Raw genomic sequence first — 20,269 nt, forward strand, 5'->3', positions numbered from 1 at the left:
CCATTTTGACACAACAACGAATCTTTTTAAATGCGTGTGTGTTGAGCTGCATGCAGCAGCTCGCCCAATTATCGCAGCGCTCACTATCACCTTATTAATCATGTCTTGGGCTATAATCACAAAGGTTAAAGCATATGATAATTCGATGGTCTCCATTTTGACACAACAACAAATCTTTTTAAATACGTGTGTGTGTTGAGTTGCATGCAGCAGCTCGCCCAATTATTGCAGTGCTCACTATCACCTTATTAATCATGTCTTGGGCTATTACTTTTGTGATTATAACATCCCACACCCACATAAGAATGTTTAAGTAGAAAGCGTACAAACTCAGAGGGGACCACCAAATAATTTCACACCTATTTTGAGTTTGACAAGGTAATTGGATCCTCTCCTGAGCAAGAGATCACGATCCTCCTGACTCACTAACACGGGCCATTGGATTTTGATCTAACGGCTACAAACAGGAGGCCCATCTAAAAGTTACAATAATTGTAGCCGTTGGATCAAAATCCAACGGCCCATGTTACTGGGTCAAGAGGATCCTCATCTCCTGCTCAGGAGAGGATCCAATTCCTTTGACAAGTACCAAATCCAAGTTCTACTTATGATCGCACCTATTTTTAGTTTGACAAGTGAAATCTACATTTATAGTCTATAAAGTGCTTGAAAAAATAAAAAAATTGAAGTTTCATCATAAAACTAATTGTCAACATAGGAAAGAATCAAACTTCTTATAAGGACTTGCAAGATTGAGCAAACTTCCAATGTGTGACGTTTCTTTACATACCTTCACGACAACAAATGTCCCTCCAAGTTGACCTAAGAACAAAGGAAAAAGCATGAACACATTTGTAATTTCGCATGCACTCCGATATCATAGAGAGATTTTTTAACGTGCTCGGAACACGGCAGAGCATCACATATTATTATACAATTGGAGGAAATTTTTTTTTTAAAGTATTCCAACAATATTGACACGTGATATTCCACCTCAGTGCTCCGTTCCCACTAAAAATTCTTTCAATATCATAGGCTTTCTAATTAATAAAACACTGTTATTTTTATGTTGATTTTTCTTTAATTTATTAAATTTAAATGTCATAAATAAACAAAAAGAAAAGAGAAAAAGTGTGGACCCTGCAATGATTCAATATCCTTTATATTAAAGTGTATATCTTCTGCAAATACATAAGCATTTCATGCTACCTTCATATGTCACTTCCATTCAGAAAGGAACCGAATTACAATATCTTAATTTTTTTCTTCTTAAGAAAAGCCATGGTCATGCATCTACACAAACAGCAAAAATTAGGAAAAACAACTTAATTAATTAGGGTTTTAATTGATGACAAACAACTTACATAGAACACTGAGATTTTCTTACCTTTGAATCACTGTGATAGGAGTTTCACTTCTTTCTCTCATCCACAAGTCAGTCTTTTTTTTTTTCATTCTGAGAAGTGATTTTCCTTTTATTTATTCAATTTCAAATTAAAAAAATGCAAAAAAGAAGAAAAGATGTGTGCGAAAATCATTTATCGTCTTTGCGAAGACTGTGAACCAACAACGAATGCCCTTGCATATATCCAATATTCTTAAATCGAACTCGGTTAAATTAGGTTTTTCCTTTCCATGTGTATAGGCAGCTATTATCGGCACTCCCATACAAAAAGTGCAGGAAATTTTGGAGTGCTAAGCAGATAAAAGACAATCTCCAATAATATTAAGAATGTTGGGCCCCAAATAAATCTATTGATGAGTTGATGGGTTTAGGCCCGTTATCCAAACAACAATAAAAGCCCAGGCCCATTTCGTAGTTTTCCTCTCGCCCAAGTAGTTAGGGTTTTATGACAAAAATCACATAAACCCTACACCCCTCATTTCCCTTCTCTCGAATCTTCTCATCGTCACCAGGATGGGAAGCAACCAAGCTAAAGCCAGTAGTATCCCACAAAAATTAAACCATAAGAATCACGACGAACAAAAAATTAATGAAAAGCTCCGGAGAATTAATGAAAGGTTCATTTAAATTATAACATATATTTGTTTTTTATTAATAATTCGGAGAAATGAGACACATCAACCTGTTCCATGCGAAAGTTTACATCAAGCAGAAAGTGCAAAAATTTCTCCATTTTTGTTCCCGAATTGTAGAAATTCATGTCAAACACCGACCCCATTGTGACATTCGAACTAAAAACACAATGTCAAGTGAAAAGTTAAAACACATATTTTCCAAAAAAAAAAAAAAAAACAAAAAAAAGTTAAAACACATAACCTTAAGTATTGATCGTAATGTCACATGCCAAAATTACAGGTCGTAGTTTTAAAAATAATAATAATAATCAATTGGAGACTTTGTCATGACAGTCCATCCTTCCAAATGTCAGAAAGATTTACAAAAGCGTTTGAACCTTCCCTGTCCATTGTGTAATTTATTAGCGCTAAGAGTTGAACCCAAAACGTATCGTGTGAAATACAGAAGTATGCAATAACAGATCTAGTAATGGAAATTTAGCAACAGAAATCAAGCACTTGAAAATGTGCATAGCAGCAATTCTCAAAAGGATAAAATGAGAAGAAATCACATTAGCAACATAGAAATAAGATCAACACTGCGTCTGTATTATCTTCCCAAAGAGGAAGAGAAAAAAGTACTTCTGTAGCTTTCAACTGAATTAGTACTGCGCATTCCACCAACCGTGGCACAAACATCCTTCGCAATCATCCAACTGTAGCATCCTACCGGCAGAGGTGGTGGCACGGGTAGTAGCATTTCATAACTCCGTCCAGCTCTGCCGTGACTTTCTGCTTCTCCCTGTACGGCTGCTGCTCTTCATCTTCACCCATAAAACTTAACACCAACTTTGACTATGGTATCTGCTTCGACTAACAATCGACAGCTACTAACACCCGCTGCTTCAACTTTCCGACATCTTTTCTTCATCGCCCTTGGGTAAGTCTCCAGGACAGGAACCAAACACAGAACGAGCTAAAACACGTTCAAAATAAACTTCTGGATCTTTTATATGTTATCTCCTGTTTCTTTATCAATCAACCTTTCGTGTGTAACCTCCTCTCCTCCTCACAGTTTAATCTTCACTCTCTTCTTTTTCTTTCCCTTTTCTTTCTCTTTTTTTCTAATTTTTTTTTTTTTTGAAATTTCAATTTCGTTTCCCAGGAGATTATCTCTAGCTTTACAAGCTGCAGCTTCCTCATGGTAATACAAATCCTTACTGCCCCAACAAAGCATGCACTAAACAGCTTCTGCCCACTTTTGAACACCCGAACCTCGTAGATTCGGATCCACAACCAACAGCAAATGAATACCTGATGTCTTTCTCTTAGCCAAAAAGGCAAAATTGATACCTGTTCTCCTGACAGAATATGGCGCACTTGGGAGCGCCCTTTTCTCCATGCTTCTCTTGACAGTTAAGTAGACTCTCCAAACAATGCAAGCAAAGCAAGTCTAGACAAAATGTCTCCTCATAATCGCAGTCTTTAAGGCAGCACCCGCAACTAATACAGCGAGCTATGCAGAGCGTGCAAGCCCTACATGTCTGATCAGCAGGTTGTTTCCCTTGGCAACTCCTTGCTGGGCAATCATAAACTAAACTAAGTCTCTGGCACCTGGGGCATGCTTCGATGTCGATGGGACAATCATCATCACAAGAGCCATACAACAACCCACCTTTAAAAAACCGAGGTTTCGGGGCTCTAAGCTGAATGTGGTTATCTGCACCAAGCAAGAATTTCAACTCTTCGAACTGCTTGTCAGTTATACCAGAGAGACCAGCAATTCTTAACTGCTTTATTCCAGGGTTGCCTGCAGACTTCAAGGTCCTTATGTTTAACAAGATGCACTCAACACTGATTTTAAGACATCCGGGAACACTTAACTGCACAGGCAAAAAAGTGTATGTATATAAGTTTAATGCATTTGAAAGAACATAAACTACATAAAAATAGGCATAACACACTCCTCTAAATTTCACACATTTAAAATGATAAATACAAGATGCAAAATATCGGTAAACAGCAGTACCAGGTTCACAAAATAAAAATTAGCCGGAATTTCAGCTAAATGATCAAAAAACAAAAACTACAACAAAACACTAATCATGTTCAGCATCAAGAGCTGCGTAAATTGTCAAATCTATTGATATTCATATAACATCCAACTATTAAGACCCTAAAAAACCATTACAGGGATGATATAGTCTTCAACCTACTTGCTATAAACGAATAAGAGTTCAATTTCAACAGGGTTGTAAGCTACAATCACTTCATAAAGTTCAATTTCAATAACTTACAGCAAACGAGAAGTTATAGTAAGAGACACACAACAAATGTTTTCACAGAAATCAAATAGGGAATGTAACTTCAGAACAGTTTATTCTAAGGGAAAGCAACATAAAAGCATTTTTTTTAAATGTCACAGAACAATAGAGAGGTATCCTGTTATACAATATCATAATCAGAAACACAAGCAGGAATGTCGAAAATACAAAAGTTCAAATACTCACCTTTGTCAACCTCGGGTTGCTGTCAAACACACCCTGCAGCCCACTGTCAGTGATCCTTACGCAATGCACTAGACCCAAGGTTTGAAGTGTGCCTTGAGCCCTGGTAGTTAATTTTACTAGAACATCATCGGTGATGCGCTCATTCAATGGCCAATCGATGATAATACTCCTCCATAGAAGAGGGTCACTTCTAACTGCATTACGAAAAGACTTGCAAACCCTTTCAACCGAAAGAAGGTCCTTAACACCAAGAAAACGCAGTGCATAAAACATAGCATCATGCGGAGCACTCGCCTCACTATCAGGACACATGATGCTACAACCCTGTATTTCCTTAGTTCCAACCTGCAGTTGCTTAGCTCCATCAAAAACATCTAAGTCCCCCATATAGCTAAAACTCAGAAACTCCTCCACATTGTCATCCAATACAAAACCTGCATCACTGATCCCGAACCCATCAAAGCTATCATATGGGATTGATACTCCATCAAATTTCAGGTCACAAACTTCCGGCTGATACCACACAGCGCTATTCCAAACCCAATTCAGACCGGTAAACAATCCGCCATCAACCACCTTTGCCTTTGCTTCATCCCACCCAGAAATACAAGATTCATCATCCGGTTCAAAACCTTGCAACCAACCAGCGATCGCCGTAAACGTAGACCTAATCTCCATTCCAAAGGGATCGACAGGCAATTGATCCACAATATCATCAGCAGAACGGTCACAAAAGCCACCCAATTCACTCTTACAATGGGTATTCTTCAAATCCAAATTGGAACTCCAAGAACTTGACGGATCATCGCAAATACCATCCAAATCCTTTTCCTTGAATTGATCCATCACATACCCATCAGGGTACTTAACAGAAGAACACAAACTATGCTCCGAGGACGGATAAGCCGGCAAGATTGAGCCACGAGAGAGATTCAAAACCATCCTTTGCAGCTAAGAGATAGAATATATACAGAAATTTATACCAAGAAACCTGGTTCTTCTTTAACACGAGGCAAAAATTTCATAGATAGGAGGCCAAAAAAAAACAGAAAGGAAGCAAAAAGCACCTGAATTTCTGGATTATGTGAAAAACCCAACTTCCTAATAGGCCGATTCTCAAACAAAAAGCAAAAATTTCACAAATTTTATACGACTTAGGAGCACCAATCAAGCTGAATTCAGAGAAACCCTAGTGGAAATTGGGAATTAGGAATTCAGAGAAGCAAAATCCTAATGTGGGTAGTAGATAAAAGAAAAGATTGAAACGGATACGGAGACTAGGAAAAAGATTGAAATTTACCGAATCTGATGCGGAAGAGGAAAAACAGTCTGACCCAGCGATGCAAGCAACCGACCCACCAATCACCCAACTCAATGAGGAAAGAGGTAGAGAGAAAAAGTTAGAGAGAGAGAGAGAGAGAGAGAGAGAAGGAAAACCAAAGAGGAGGAGGAGAAGGAGAGGGAGAGAGGTAACAGAATTTGGAAGGTGAGGGTCAGAGAGGGAGATAACAACAGAGCGTGCGTGCCAAAATTAGGGGAGCGGTGAAGGTTGGGAAAAAGACGCGTGGAGGGAGAGAGAGAGTGGCGGGTGACAAGACTACCACCTGGAATCCTTTGACCTTCACCAACGCCAAGAACGATAAAATTTTCATTGTGATCGGAATATGAACGGTACATCACATGTTTTTATATAAGTAATGAAAATTTTTATTTTTTAAGTTATTAACTTTTTAACACATATATCACATCATTTGTATAATGACACATAATATACTATCTCGTGTTCCGATCATATTGAAAAATCTCTCGCCAAGCGACCTTCCCTCTCTTTTAGCCAAAAATGGTCAAAATTGACATAACATTTTACTCTCATTTTTGAGATTCGAAATCGTTAAAAATGTTTTTTAAGTTTGTCCATCATTTATTATTTTCATAAAAAATTTACTTAAATAAAAACTAATATGACAAAATATTCTCAATTTCATAAACAATAGCGAGGCCCCAAAGAGATTTGTAGATGCCGAAATGAAGAATGGTATCTTATAAAGGAAAATTAACAAAAAATTCAAAAAAACTTTAGTTTTAATGAAAAATGACAAATAAAGGTTTAGTAAATAGTGCCAGAAAAAAGGTAAAAATGTGATTTTTCGTTAAAAGTGAACAGTACCGGAAGTATTTCGTTAAAACTCCCTTCTTATAATCCATATCAAAAATTTTGAAAACAAGATACAAATCTAAATTTAAATCTAAAGGTATTTAAATTTAAATAAGGAAGTTTTAACGAAAAGCACACGGTACTGTTCACTTTAACGAAAAATCACATTTTTACACTAAAAAGTCAATCATGGTACTATTCACTTTACCATTTATTTTGTCCTTAATTATTAAAACTCAAAGTTTTCAAACACTTTTCATTAGTTTTCTTTTTAAATAAAGTAACATAGGGAGAAAAAAAAAGTAGAAAAGAATAAAAAAAAATTTACAACCGGTACTTTGATAGCGATTCTATTCATTTATGGTTGCTCGAATGCTAGCGACTACTTAGCAAATAAGTCGCTATATTTATATCAACTATTTCTACAAAAAGTCGCTAAATTTATAGCGACTAATTTTCAGATAAGTCGCTACAAATATAGCGACTTATTTCCCACAAAGTCGCTAGCTTTATAGCGACTTATTTTCATATCAGTCGCTAGAAATATAGCAACCAATTTCCCACTAAGTCGCTCGCACTATAGCGACTCTATTATAATTCATATTTATGTTAATTTTTCAGTTTTTTTTTTTATATTTTTATATTTGTTAATTTTTCTTTTATTTCTCTTACCATAATAACAAACTATCATAATTATTTGACCAAAAAACTATCATATTCATGTTTTTCAAAATATGTTTTTTCTGTACAAAATCTATTATAATTCATATTAAAACACTTGAAAATCAACGATTTAAAATCTAAATTTAAAGCTATTATTTTATTTTTCAAGTTTAAAAATCAATAAAAATGATTCTGAGACCTAATAAATGGTAGGATCACGTCCAAAGGCCTTGCAAGATCTTAACTCCAACGCAAAATATTTCCTAAAGCTAAAAAACACAAAAACTGTGAGTTACCCACAATTTTCTAATCGATTTTCAGAACTTTTACAATAAGCTAAAGTTGGAGTCATTCTACTCGCACCACATGTTTTCTAAAATTAATTTAGGAAATTTCCAATATTTTGAACACCTACAAATCTCTTTGGGGGCTCCACTATTAGCTTTCATTATTTTTTTTTTCTATTTTCAACTTTAAAAATTAATGAAAAATATCTTTGGGACCTAATAAAGGAAAAATTACATCCAAAGGTCTTGCAAAATTTTCGTTAATTCTCACACAAGATATTTCCTAAAACTAAAAATTTCAATTTTTCCCAAAAACTGTGAGTTACCCATGTTTTCCAATCGATTTTAATAACTTTTACAAGATTCATTATAAGCCAAAATTTGAGTCCATTTAGACGCACCACGTGTTTTATAAAATTAATTTAGGACATCCCAAAGATTTTTCAACACCTACAAATCTCTTTGATGGCCTTGCTATTAGTTTATACTATTTTTCTAACTCAGAGTAACAACGAAAATTTTTCCTAGCATGACCAAAATGATTGATGGTGCATAAACTCAGAGACTACTTCTATCAATTTAAAATTTAAATGACCAAAGTAAGGAGTTATACCGACAAGGGGCCCTCTACCACAGTGGTGGAGAGGAGTTTGCCCTTACATTATGGCGGGGGGTTCGAACCATGTCGGCTCCCTAATCTAACATCTAATTTAACAAATCTATCGTTTCATGAGAAAAAAAGTAAGGAGTTATATTAATCTCAAAATCCGTGTTGGCCCCTTTTTAACATGGATTGAGGGTTTCAAATTCCTTATTACAACCTTTTAGGGGTTTTATTAAATTCTATGAAATTTTTTGTTGGTATATTTGAACGTGCCTTTAAAATGATTAAAATTATTTTAATATAATAAAATACAAAGCAAAGCGTTTATGACGACATTTTGACCAAATTTTTTTTTTTTGACTTTCTGGAGAGGTCTATGAGCAAAATGCAACTCTTACTATCTATTTGTACTATCATTTGCACCACATCACTAATAGAGATGAGACCCAAATGCGTTGGCGGACCCTACCTCTATTAGGGAGATGGTACAAATAGATGGTAAACGTAGCGTTACTCAACTATGAGTGTTTTCAACGGAGTACAATTTTCTCTCATCTTATTCCTATCCTGTTCCCTCTCCTCCTCTCACACTTTGCTTTTTATCTTATTATCTCTATAAAAAATCAATATAAAATGTTAATGTAACTTAATCGTGACCATTCAAGTATGAGATGAGAGAGAAAAATAGATTAGAAAGGGAGATAATCCTCCACCGTTTTCAACAAGTGTTTTTGAAAAATGTACTTTCAAATGTTTCACGATGTGCTTGTAATAAAAGCATTTTTAAGTAGAAGTGATTTCTAAAGAAACATTCTCAAACGAGCTCAAATTTTCTTTCTGTTATTAAGGAAACCGTAACAAAGAAAAATATTAGGACCAGCAATCAACTCTTTTATTTATCTATGCATCCGAGATTCTGCATTCGAGTTTAGAGTTTCTCCCCTCCCAACATTTGTTCATGTTTTAATAGGAACAAAACACTCTTCAACAAGTCCATTTCGTGTGACCCCTATCGACACACCCTCGTAAAAACGCCGGCGTTTAGGTCTTTTGAAGACACATATCATACTGCACTCTTATTCTGGTTGCATAGCTTAGAAAAGCTGACAATGTAAAAACAACAGTTTTCCGGCACACTGCAGAAGGGCACGCCTGGGCTGGTTAGAAAGACGAGCATTCTACAAGGTAGGAGGGATCCATATGTAGCCATGTGTTTGTACGTAACCAACTTTTTCCAGCAGTGCATCTGCTTCTGCAGAACCCCGACTGCCTGGTTGGTATGGAAGCGGCTTTACTTCACCATTGTCAATCCTGTGCAGAAGAGGGGTGAAGATTTCCCACGCCGCCTGATCATTTATTGACACAATGAATCAGTCAGTTGAGAAAATGGCAGCATGCCAAGAAAATAAGTGTAAGATGTTGTAATCGGAAAAGAAAAAGTGTATGATATTACCTTCAACTCGTCTCTTCGCACAAAATGTTGTTGATCGCCTCTTATTCTGTCAAAACAAATACCAATTGTCATGATTGTTATCTTATGGCATTGTCCTTCAAGTTGAGAGGAAGAATTAGACGTTCATAAGCATAAAAGATTCTGAAAATAGAAAGGTGGGTGCCTTACGTGTCAAGAATTAGACGTTCATAAGCCTCCGGGATAGTTACCCCTTGATAACGTTGCCCGTATGACAAGTCTAATTCACTTTGGACAGTTGACATCTCAAGTCCAGGCTGCTTCACCTGCATAACAGACATTGAGCTGGTAAGTGAACATGCTCAACACGACGGACTCTCCTAGCGCTTCTCTGCTTAATGAATGTGACACATAAAGTGTGGGTTCCTATTTACTTGGAGAGAGGTAACAGAATTTGGAAGGTGAGGGTCAGAGAGGGAGATAACAACAGAGCGTGCGTGCCAAAATTAGGGGAGCGGGGAAGGTTGGGAAAAAGACGCGTGGAGGGAGAGAGAGAGAGTGGCGGGTGACAAGACTACCACCTGGAATCCTTTGACCTTCACCAACGCCAAGAACGATAAAATTTTTATTGTGATCGGAATATGAATGGTATATCACATATTTTTATATAAGTAATGAAAATTTTTATTTTTTAAGTTATTAACTTTTTAAGACACATATCACATTATTTGTATAATGACACATGATATACTATCTCGTGTTCCGATCATATTGAAAAATCTCTCGCCAAGCGACCTTCCCTCTCTTTTAGCCAAAAATGGTCAAAATTGACATAACATTTTACTCTCATTTTTGAGATTCGAAATCCTTAAAAATGTTTTTTAAATTTGTCCATCATCTATCATTTTCATCAAAAATTTACCTAAATAAGAACTAATATGACAAAATATTCTCAATTTCATAAACAATAGCGAGGCCTGACACACCCCGAACGAGATCAGGGCGTGCTGGCCGTCACGTGGAAGTGACGTAGCCATGTGCACAGTGCGGAAGCTAATAAAGTAGTAACGTAAAAGTACGAATAAATAAAAACTAGCATACATCAGGTAGAAGTAATAAGTGCTAGCGAAGTGAGGCACAAGTTCAGAGCAGAAAGCCTAAAGCAGTCCAAACTAAAATGACGCTACAACAGTACACCCGAAGGTGGCCCTACGCTGGTGATCGTTTGTCAGAAATGCCGGGAAAGCCCTCTGGGAAACCACCAAACCAACTGAACAGCTAGAACCTGGAGGGGCGCAAATCAAAAGCGTGAGTGGGCAAAAACAAAGCTTTTCGAAAACCATTTCAAAGACAAGATTCTAACCCCTCGCCGTAAAACCTGTATACTTCCCAGAAAATAAACATATGTATATAAATATAGATATGCCAATCATGCTTAAGAATATGCCATGTCAGAACCTCAGAATGAAATGCAAGTGCTCAGGTATAAATCATATCAATAACATATAATCTGGCAGCCGGAGTCACCTAACGTGACCTGTACGGCTGCATCTAGAGCTCAGATCTCAATCACAATAACTGAACCTGTCCACAAGTCGGAACCACCTATAGTGGTCTGTACGACAGGCCTGGGTGTAATACGTATAAACGCTCTAGTGCTACGATCACGTGAAGGCTGTGTGAATAATCGCGGGTCACCTACGAGTCGGAACCACCTAAGGTGGTCTGTACGACAGGACTGTGCACCTAACTTGGATCCAAGCTGAGCGTGTGGTGCGGGAGGTGAACAACACGTGAAGGACTGTGCCCTACTCTGGGTGGGAGCACTAACACCGGGGGTGCAGGTTATGAGCTCTCTAAGCATCTCGAATCACTACTGAATATAAACGTGAATAACACTTACCTGGCACTTATCTGTGCGTCCACAGCACCAAATATGCATATGTATAAAAATATATACGCCCAATAATGCAACTAATGATGGATAATTGACGATAATATAATGCATGGCATATAACTAATAAACATTTAAATCGATTTCTGGGAAAATATAAGTATATAGGTATATACGGAAAACCAAAAGCCCACTCACTAGTAAGTGGAAGGGTCGTAACCCCCCTGCCTCGAGTGACCACGCTCGTCCTCGGGATATGTCTCACCTATATGCGAAAAAACTATAAAAACGTTAATTTTAAAGTACATAACCAAACTTTAGAAATAACTTCTCATACATTGCCAAATGGGGTGTATGAATACACCAACGTGATCTACTCAACCTCACGAACATCCCCAAATTTTTAAAATAATTTTTCACCGCCGCACGCGCCCCCACGCGCCGGCCACGCACAAGCACGTGCCTGGCACGCTGACGGCGTCAACTGACGCCGTAGGGAATATTTCGTCAGTTTTGACAGATTCCGTCAATGGCGTCAGGAATATTCCGTCAGACTTGACGGAATATTCCGTCTTCTTCCCCGGCGAGCCTCCGGCGCCGGAAAATCGCGAAAACTTTAAACTTCGATATCTCCTTCGTTTTTCATCCAATTTTCATAATTTTGGTACCAAAATGAAGCCTAGGACTAGAGGAACACATTCATACAACTTTCAAGGGTTAAAAACCACGAAATCTCACCTGCAAAATCGATCCAACTCCGGCCAACTTCGAAACCAACGATCCCGACGTCCAATTCCTTCAAACGAACTACTCCGAGCCTCCTTGGGACCTCACCAAGCTATCTACAAGCTTAAAATTTCCTAAAACGTGAGAAATCACGTGTGTATGAATAGTACCTCAAATCGGACATTGTTGAATCGACGTGAAAACGATGGAGTTCTTACCTGGAAATGGTATGGTTGGACTCGTACGAGCCTCACAAGCTCGAATATGTGCTTTGTTCCTTCGATCTATGGGTGTTTTGATGGTTTTGGGTGTGTGTCCGTACGTATATGGTGAATGGGAAGGGAAATGGGCTCGGGACAGAGACAGGGAAAGGGACAGAAAGGTGTACAGGTGTGGGAGTGTGTGTGTGGTTCCAAACATGCCAACACAACACAAAAACAACCAATAAACGTAATGAAATCAAACTAGGGGCAAAATAGTCTTTTCACGCGTACGTTTTTGATATTTTGGGGACGGGTTGTCACAAGGCCCCAAAGAGATTTGTAGATGCCGAAATGAAGAATGGTATCTTATAAAGGAAAATTAACAAAAAATTCAAAAAAACGTTAGTTTTAATGAAAAATGACAAATAAAAGTTTAGTAAATAGTGCCAGAAAAAAGGTAAAAATGTGATTTTTCGTTAAAAGTAAACAGTACCGGAAGCATTTCGTTAAAACTCCCTTCTTATAATCCATATCAAAAAATTTGAAAACAAGATACAAATCTAAATTTAAATCTAAAGGTATTTAAATTTAAATAAGGGAGTTTTAACGAAAAACACACGGTATTGTTCACTTTAACGAAAAACCACATTTTTACACTAAAAAGTCAGTTATGGTACTATTCACTTTAACATTTATTTTGTCCTTAATTATTAAAATTCAAAATTTTCAAACCCTTTTCATTAGTTTTCTTTTAAATAAAGTAACATAGGGAGAAAAAAAAAATCAATGAAAAAAAAAAAAAAGTAGAAAAGAATAAAAAAAAATATATACGACCGGTACTTTGATAGCGATTCTCTTCATTCATGGTTGCTAGAATTCTAGCGACTAATCGGCAAATAAGTCGCTATATTTAGATCAACTACTTGTGAAAAAAGTCGCTAGAAAAATAGCGACTAATTTCCCAGTAATTCGCTATGTTTATAGCGACTAATTTTCATATAAGTCGCTAGAAATATAGCAACTAATTTCCTATCAAGTCGCTAGCTTTATAGCGACTCTATTATAATTCATATTTATGTTAATTTTTCAGTTTTTTTTATATTTTTATATTTGTTAATTTTTCTTTTATTTCTCTTACCATAATAACAAACTATCATAATCATTTGACCAAAAAACTATCATATTCATGTTTTTCAAAATATGTTTTTTCTGTAGAAAATCTATTATAATTCATATTTAAACACTTGAAATCAACGATTTAAAATCTAAATTTAAAGCTATTCTTTTATTTTTCAAGTTTAAAAATCAATAAAAATGATTCTGAGACCTAATAAATGGTAGGATCACGTCCAAAGGCCTTGCAAGATCTTAACTCCAACGCAAAATATTCCTAAAGCTAAAAAACACAAAAACTGTGAGTTACCCACAATTTTCTAATCGATTTTCAGAACTTTTACAATAAGCTAAAGTTGGAGTCATTCTACTCGCACCACATGTTTTCTAAAATTAATTTAGGAAATTTCCAATATTTTGAACACCTACAAATCTCTTTGGGGGCTCCACTATTAGCTTTCATTATTTTTTTTCTATTTTCAACTTTAAAAATTAATGAAAAATATCTTTGGGACCTAATAAAGGAAAAATTACATCCAAAGGTCTTGCAAAATTTTCGTTAATTCTCACACAAGATATTTCCTAAAACTAAAAATTTCAATTTTTCCCAAAAACTGTGAGTTACCCATGTTTTCCAATCGATTTTAATAACTTTTACAAGATTCATTATAAGCCAAAATTTGAGTCCATTTAGACGCACCACGTGTTTTATAAAATTAATTTAGGACATCCCAAAGATTTTTCAACACCTACAAATCTCTTTGATGGCCTTGCTATTAGTTTATACTATTTTTCTAACTCAGAGTAACAATGAAAAATTTTCCTAGCATGACCAAAATGATTGATGGTGCATAAACTCAGTGACTACTTCTATCGATTTAAAATTTGAATGACCAAAGTAAGGAGTTATACCAACAAGGGGCCATCTACCACAATGGTGGAGAGGAGTTTGCCCTTACATTATGGCGGGGGTTCGAACCATGTCGGCTCCCTAATCTAACATCTAATTTAACAAATCTATCGTTTCATGAGAAAAAAAGTAAGGAAATATATTAATCTCAAAATCCGTTTTGGCCCCATAAGAAAAAAAGTAAGGAGTTATATTAATCTCAAAATCCGTGTTGGCCCCTTTTTAACATGGATTGAGGGTTTCAAATTCCTTGTTACAACCTTTTAGGGGTTTTATTAAATTCTATGAAATTTTTTGTTGGTATATTTGAACGTGCCTTTAATATGATTAAAATTATTTTAATATAATAAAATACAAAGCGTTTATGACGACATATTGACCAAAAAAAAAATTGACTTTATGGAGAGGTATATGAGCAAAATGCAACTCTTACTATCTATTTGTACTATCATTTGTACCACAGCACTAATAGACATGAGACTCACATGAGTTGGCGGACCCTACCTCTATTAGGGAGATGGTGCAAATAGATGGTAAACGTAGCGTTACTCAACTATGAGTGTTTTCAACGGAGTACAATTTTCTCTCATCTTATTCCTATCCCGTTCCCTCTCCTCCTCTCAGACTTTGCTTTTTATCTTATTATCTCTATAAAAAATCAATATAAGATGTTGATGTAACTTAATCGTGACCATTCAAGTATGAGATGAGAGAAAGAAATAGATTAGAAAGGGAGATAATCCTCCACCGTTTTCAACAAGTGTTTTTGAAAAATGTACTTTCAAATGTTTCACGATGTGCTTGTAATAAAAGCATTTTTAAGTAGAAGTGATTTCTAAAGAAACATTCTCAAACGAGCTCAAATTTTCTCTCTGTTATTAAGGAAACCGTAACAAAGAAAAATATTTGGACCAGCAATCAACTCTTTTATTTATCTATGCATCCGAGATTCTGCATTCGGGTTTAGAGTTTCTCCCCTCCCAACATTTGTTCATGTTTCAATAGGAACAAAACACTCTTCAACAAGTCCATTTCGTGTGACCCCTATCGACACACCCTCGTAAAAACGCCGGCGTTTAGGTTTTTTGAATACACATATCATACTGCACTCTTATTCTGGTTGCATAGCTTAGAAAAGCTGACAATGTAAAAACAACAGTTTTCCGGCACACTGCAGAAGGGCACGCCTGGGCTGGTTAGAAAGACGAGCATTCTACAAGGTAGGAGGGATCCATATGTAGCCATGTGTTTGTACGTAACCAACTTTTTCCAGCAGTGCATCTGCTTCTGCAGGACCCCGACTGCCTGGTTGGTATGGAAGCGGCTTTACCTCACCATTGTCAATCCTGTGCAGAAGAGGGGTGAAGATTTCCCACGCCGCCTGATCATTTATTGACACAATGAATCAGTCAATTGGGAAAATGGCAGCATGCCAAGAAAATAAGTGTAAGATGTTGTAACCGGAAAAGAAAAAGTGTATGATATTACCTTCAACTCGTCTCTTCGCACAAAATGTTGTTGATCGCCTCTTATTCTGTCAAAACAAATACCAATTGTCATGATTGATTATCTTATGGCGTTGTCCTTCAAGTTGAGAGGAAGAATTAGACGTTCATAAGCATAAAAGATTCTGAAAATAGAAAGGTAGGTGCCTTACGTGTCAAGAATTAGACGTTCATAAGCCTCCGGGATAGTTACCCCTTGATAACGTTGCCCGTATGACAAGTCTAATTCACTTTGGACAGTTGACATCTCAAGTCCAGGCTGCTTCACCTGCATAACAGACATTGAGCTGGTAAATGAACATGCTCAATGCGACGGACTCTCCTAGCGCTTCTCTGCTTAATGAATGTGACACAAAAAGCGTGGGTTCCTATTTACTTGGATTGAGGACCTTACAAAGTATTCTAACCATTTGCTAAAGTGAATTGGTAATTTGACAAGAAACTAAAGTACTATATGAAAGCTTTGCCAGATGATAATGCAAATGAAATCTGAAGATATCAGCTCAAACATACTGTCATTGGACTTGACAGTGAACACATTACCGTAAGTTTCATGTACATGGCCTCTGAAGGCTGCAAGCGTATTACAAACTCATTCCTCCCTTGCTTCTTACCTAAAAAAGAATGAGATAACGGTGAACAAAATATGGAATATAAAAACAACCAACAAGAAGATAGCAAATTAAAACACATTGAGACAATGAGCCAACGTGCTTATCAACTATCATTATCTTTTAGAGGAATGATTCATAGCAGGAAACCCTTCAGAATTAGCAATAACATGATATACAATTCATGGAGCAATATGTTGAAATTAAGCCCTTCAGAATTATAAAGGTCCGTGACTTACATTTGAATATGTCACCAGGAACATCCTTAAATTGAACTCTTATTTCTGCCTTTCTTGAATTCAATGCTTTCCCGGCCTTTAGTATAAAAGGAACACCTGAAGGAAATCACATTGATGGTAAGTTCAGTGCATAATATAAATTCATATAAAAAGCAAACCATTATATTTTAGTTGAACCTCCAAGACAATAGTACTTCCCAAATGCGAGGTGCAAAAATTAGTTCAAATAAAATGTAAATGAATTGTGAAAGTTACCGTACCTTCCCATCTTTCATTGTGGATTCGCAGAATCACGGTTGAAAAGGTTGGAGTGTTTGAGTGGTCAGGAACAGTTGGATCGTCTGTGTAGCCATCATATTGTCCAAGAACAACTTCATCATCCTTAATTGGCATCACTGATTGAAGAACCTAAATTTACATCCATTATTCATCAACTGATACAAAAAGGCATTCTGGAACTAAGAGAACATATAATGAAAGAACATTCCTTTGGGGATCAAATTGGTTTTTTCCTTTGGATAACTATAGAGACTGTATCATCATAATGAATCGGGGATGCACGCACCTTTACTTTCTCATCCCGTATGTGCTCAGGTTTTAGGGAAATAGGTTTTTCCATGGCAACCAAGCATAGAACCTGCAAAATAACGTGATTGAATAAATCAGGTGAAAGTTTTAATGCCTTTATCCCGGTATGAAGGTTCACCGGGAGGGAAGGTAAGAAGAAAATTCTGATGCATAAAGGTCTCACCTGCAAGAGATGATTTTGAATAATATCGCGGATAATTCTGCCCAAAAAAGAAAATTGATTAATCAATGCATCCAATTATATTCCCAGATACAAATAGCAACATATGATCTCAAAACAATGTAGTTAATAAAATAATTCCCTACAGACAGCAGTGAATATGGATCCTATTAACAAAAAATACAAAGTACTAGTTAAAGAACAAATTGGGGCAATAGAACTGGGGAAGCATACCCATATTCATCAAAGTATCCACCTCGACCTTCAGTTCCAAAATCCTCCCTAAACACAATCTGCCAAATAAACATAATTAAAAGAGAAAAGACGGGGATGAAATTTACTGCATGTTAAACGTCTTGGAGTACCATGTGTACTGTATATTGTCAATGTCATACTGACATTCAATCATCAGTACTGACAACTGAGGCAAGGATTCTCACCTGTACATTCTCAATGTTGTCTCGGTTCCAAAGGGGCAAAAAGAATCGATTTGCAAAACGAAGTACTAACTGCAAATTTACATACAAATAAAAATATAAGCATATTTCATTAATATTAATAACCAGAAACGTCTAAGCAATTATATGCAGACATTATAATATTACCAGATTCTGCACCAACTCCTTCCCCAAATAGTGATCGATACGGTAAATTTGTGATTCCTCGAACAACTCCCCGATCTGGTTACTGAGTTGTTCTGCAGAGTCCAAATCCTTGCCAAAAGGCTTCTCAACAACAATACGAGTCCATCCACCAAGATCAGCTGATATGATCATAATCAGACAATTGTAAATATTAATATCGACCTGTCATTTAACTTCACTCTGGAACCATTTAATGCCAACATGTATGACTGCTTAGAAAGAATAGCTAATTGAAATTATCCGGGTTGATATAGCGTTGGTGAAAAACTAAATAGTATTGGGAAAAGCTTACATCTATTCATGCAATAATGCCTGATCATCCTGCAGACAGAGGGGTATACTGATGGAGGAAGTGCAAGATAAAAGAGCCTGCGGGATGATCCTTCCACACTATTCTTTGAGATTTCATTATCTGAAATTTCCTTATCAAGCAGGCGAAATCCTTCCTCACCATCGTAAGAACCACTTACGTATTTGATCTACAAAAGAAAATTATTATGCAATTCAATATCTTTACAGAATGATATTATATGAATGGAGCTGTACAAAAATGTTGCTTAAGGCACTGACCAGTTGCAAAAAATTGGTTACATCCTCCACATCCTTGGGCGAAGCTCCTTTGTCACTGACAAGATACCTGCAGAGCAGTCCAGAAAAGATGAGGAAAAGAATTGAACCTAGCATTAGTTTAAGTGAGCTAAACGAAATGTACAGTTATGAATTGTTGTAGGAAACTTAACCATTTCCACTCGTACGAATGAAAATGGAATTGCGAAAAAGATCAAAGAAAAGAAAGCTCACCCATGTATGCGGTTTCTTAGCTCATCATCAGAAATCTTAGTCCTTGCATATCCAAAAATGTGAACTTCTTCTGGTAGCAGAAATCCCTAGACAACAACACACCCAATAGTAACGTCACACTCGCATTGCATTGTTCCACAGCATACTCTACCGACTTTTTTTCCATCAAATTTTAAGTGCAAGTACACTTGGATACAGTAACCAGAAAGAGTATTGGAAGTGTTGCGATTCACATAAGTTCACGATGGATCATATTTAAGCATGCAACTACAAAAAACATAATATATACCTGCCGATAAAGGTTGAAGAGTGCCGGAAAAGTCTTCTTCTTGGCAAGATCACCAGAAGCGCCAAGCACGATAATCGAGAGAGACCCATTTTCAAGCACATTATCAATGTCTCTAACGGGTTCAACTCGGAAGCTGTCTCTTTTCTCAATGTGCCATGATCCCGATCCCATTTCTCAAGCTGTATAAGCAGCTCAAAAGTTATTTCTCAAAAACTAAAATAAAAAAAGCTTAAATCTTTTAGTTCGATTGGATCAATGGCAGCTTGAAGCATAAGTCAATGAGGCAAATCACTGTTCCGGAATCAAAACGAGATTCGCATATATTCGCAATAATACAGCATTTGAATATTAAGCACATTCCACTGGAGCGACTAATCTCCACTAACTGCGATTAACTGTAATTAATTAAGAAAAATTATCCATTTTTTCGGCCCCCAAAATATTAATTTAAAAAACTATATCTAAAAATTCACATTTCAAACAACGAGCTTGTAAGAACCGAATTGCATGCTAGAAAATGAAGCTGAAAAATCAAAAACAAAATATTAAAATTTGAAGGGAAAAAAATTTGATCTGAGCTATCGGAAAGCGATCAAATTTACTTAAGCGCTTACAAATTCAGCAAATTAAGTAAGAAAATAAGAGATTACGAACCTGGTTATTGAGCAAAGGCGGATCGAATTCGCAGAAATTGAGATTTTGAGATGCAGTGAGAGAGAGAGAGAGAGGGAGAGAGCGAGAGCGAGAGAGTGGGAACACTGGGAAGTAGGAGGGAGTCAGAAGTGGGTGTTGAATAGCAAGTGGAAAGTGACGGAGGAGGAGGTTGGTGGTTGGTAGCGTTTCGTTTTTAAATGATTTCTTTCTTCTGCTTCTCTCTTTCTCTGTTTAGTAACTTTAATGAAAAGTTTTCGTTACTATTTATTTTAACGAAAAATTA

The 20,269-nt window shown here is 36.5% G+C and overlaps 3 protein-coding genes across 3 annotated transcripts; all 3 read right to left on the minus strand.

Moving 5' to 3' along the window:
• Positions 1–2,490: 2,490 nt before the first annotated feature.
• Positions 2,491–5,981, minus strand: LOC103960937 (F-box protein SKIP14). The gene is made up of 2 exons (XM_009373435.3): positions 4,530–5,981; positions 2,491–3,902 (listed from the first exon to the last, which is right to left on the minus strand). Exons 1-2 carry the CDS (start codon positions 5,469–5,471, stop codon positions 3,348–3,350), a joined length of 1,497 nt encoding a protein of 498 aa, XP_009371710.2. The 5' UTR covers positions 5,472–5,981; the 3' UTR covers positions 2,491–3,347.
• A 3,130-nt stretch (positions 5,982–9,111) lies between these two features.
• LOC103960935 (glucose-6-phosphate 1-dehydrogenase, cytoplasmic isoform-like) lies at positions 9,112–10,020 on the minus strand. Its single transcript, XM_009373432.3, has 3 exons — positions 9,860–10,020; positions 9,692–9,737; positions 9,112–9,584 (listed from the first exon to the last, which is right to left on the minus strand). The coding sequence occupies exons 1-3, from the start codon at positions 9,988–9,990 to the stop codon at positions 9,417–9,419; spliced, it is 345 nt and encodes a 114-aa protein (XP_009371707.2). The 5' UTR covers positions 9,991–10,020; the 3' UTR covers positions 9,112–9,416.
• Positions 10,021–15,400: 5,380 nt separating this feature from the next.
• Positions 15,401–20,166, minus strand: LOC103960936 (glucose-6-phosphate 1-dehydrogenase 6, cytoplasmic). Its single transcript, XM_048578828.1, has 16 exons — positions 19,987–20,166; positions 19,333–19,531; positions 19,044–19,129; positions 18,813–18,879; positions 18,535–18,721; positions 18,204–18,361; positions 18,039–18,107; positions 17,833–17,891; positions 17,602–17,638; positions 17,416–17,487; positions 17,111–17,258; positions 16,851–16,946; positions 16,544–16,614; positions 16,153–16,268; positions 15,984–16,029; positions 15,401–15,876 (listed from the first exon to the last, which is right to left on the minus strand). Exons 2-16 carry the CDS (start codon positions 19,501–19,503, stop codon positions 15,709–15,711), a joined length of 1,551 nt encoding a protein of 516 aa, XP_048434785.1. The 5' UTR covers positions 19,504–19,531; positions 19,987–20,166; the 3' UTR covers positions 15,401–15,708.
• Positions 20,167–20,269: the final 103 nt, after the last annotated feature.

The sequence above is a fragment of a genome, unplaced genomic scaffold (assembly GCF_019419815.1).
Source record: "Pyrus x bretschneideri cultivar Hongxiangsu unplaced genomic scaffold, Pyrus_bretschneideri_v1 Contig13, whole genome shotgun sequence".
Lineage (NCBI taxonomy): Eukaryota > Viridiplantae > Streptophyta > Magnoliopsida > Rosales > Rosaceae > Pyrus > Pyrus x bretschneideri.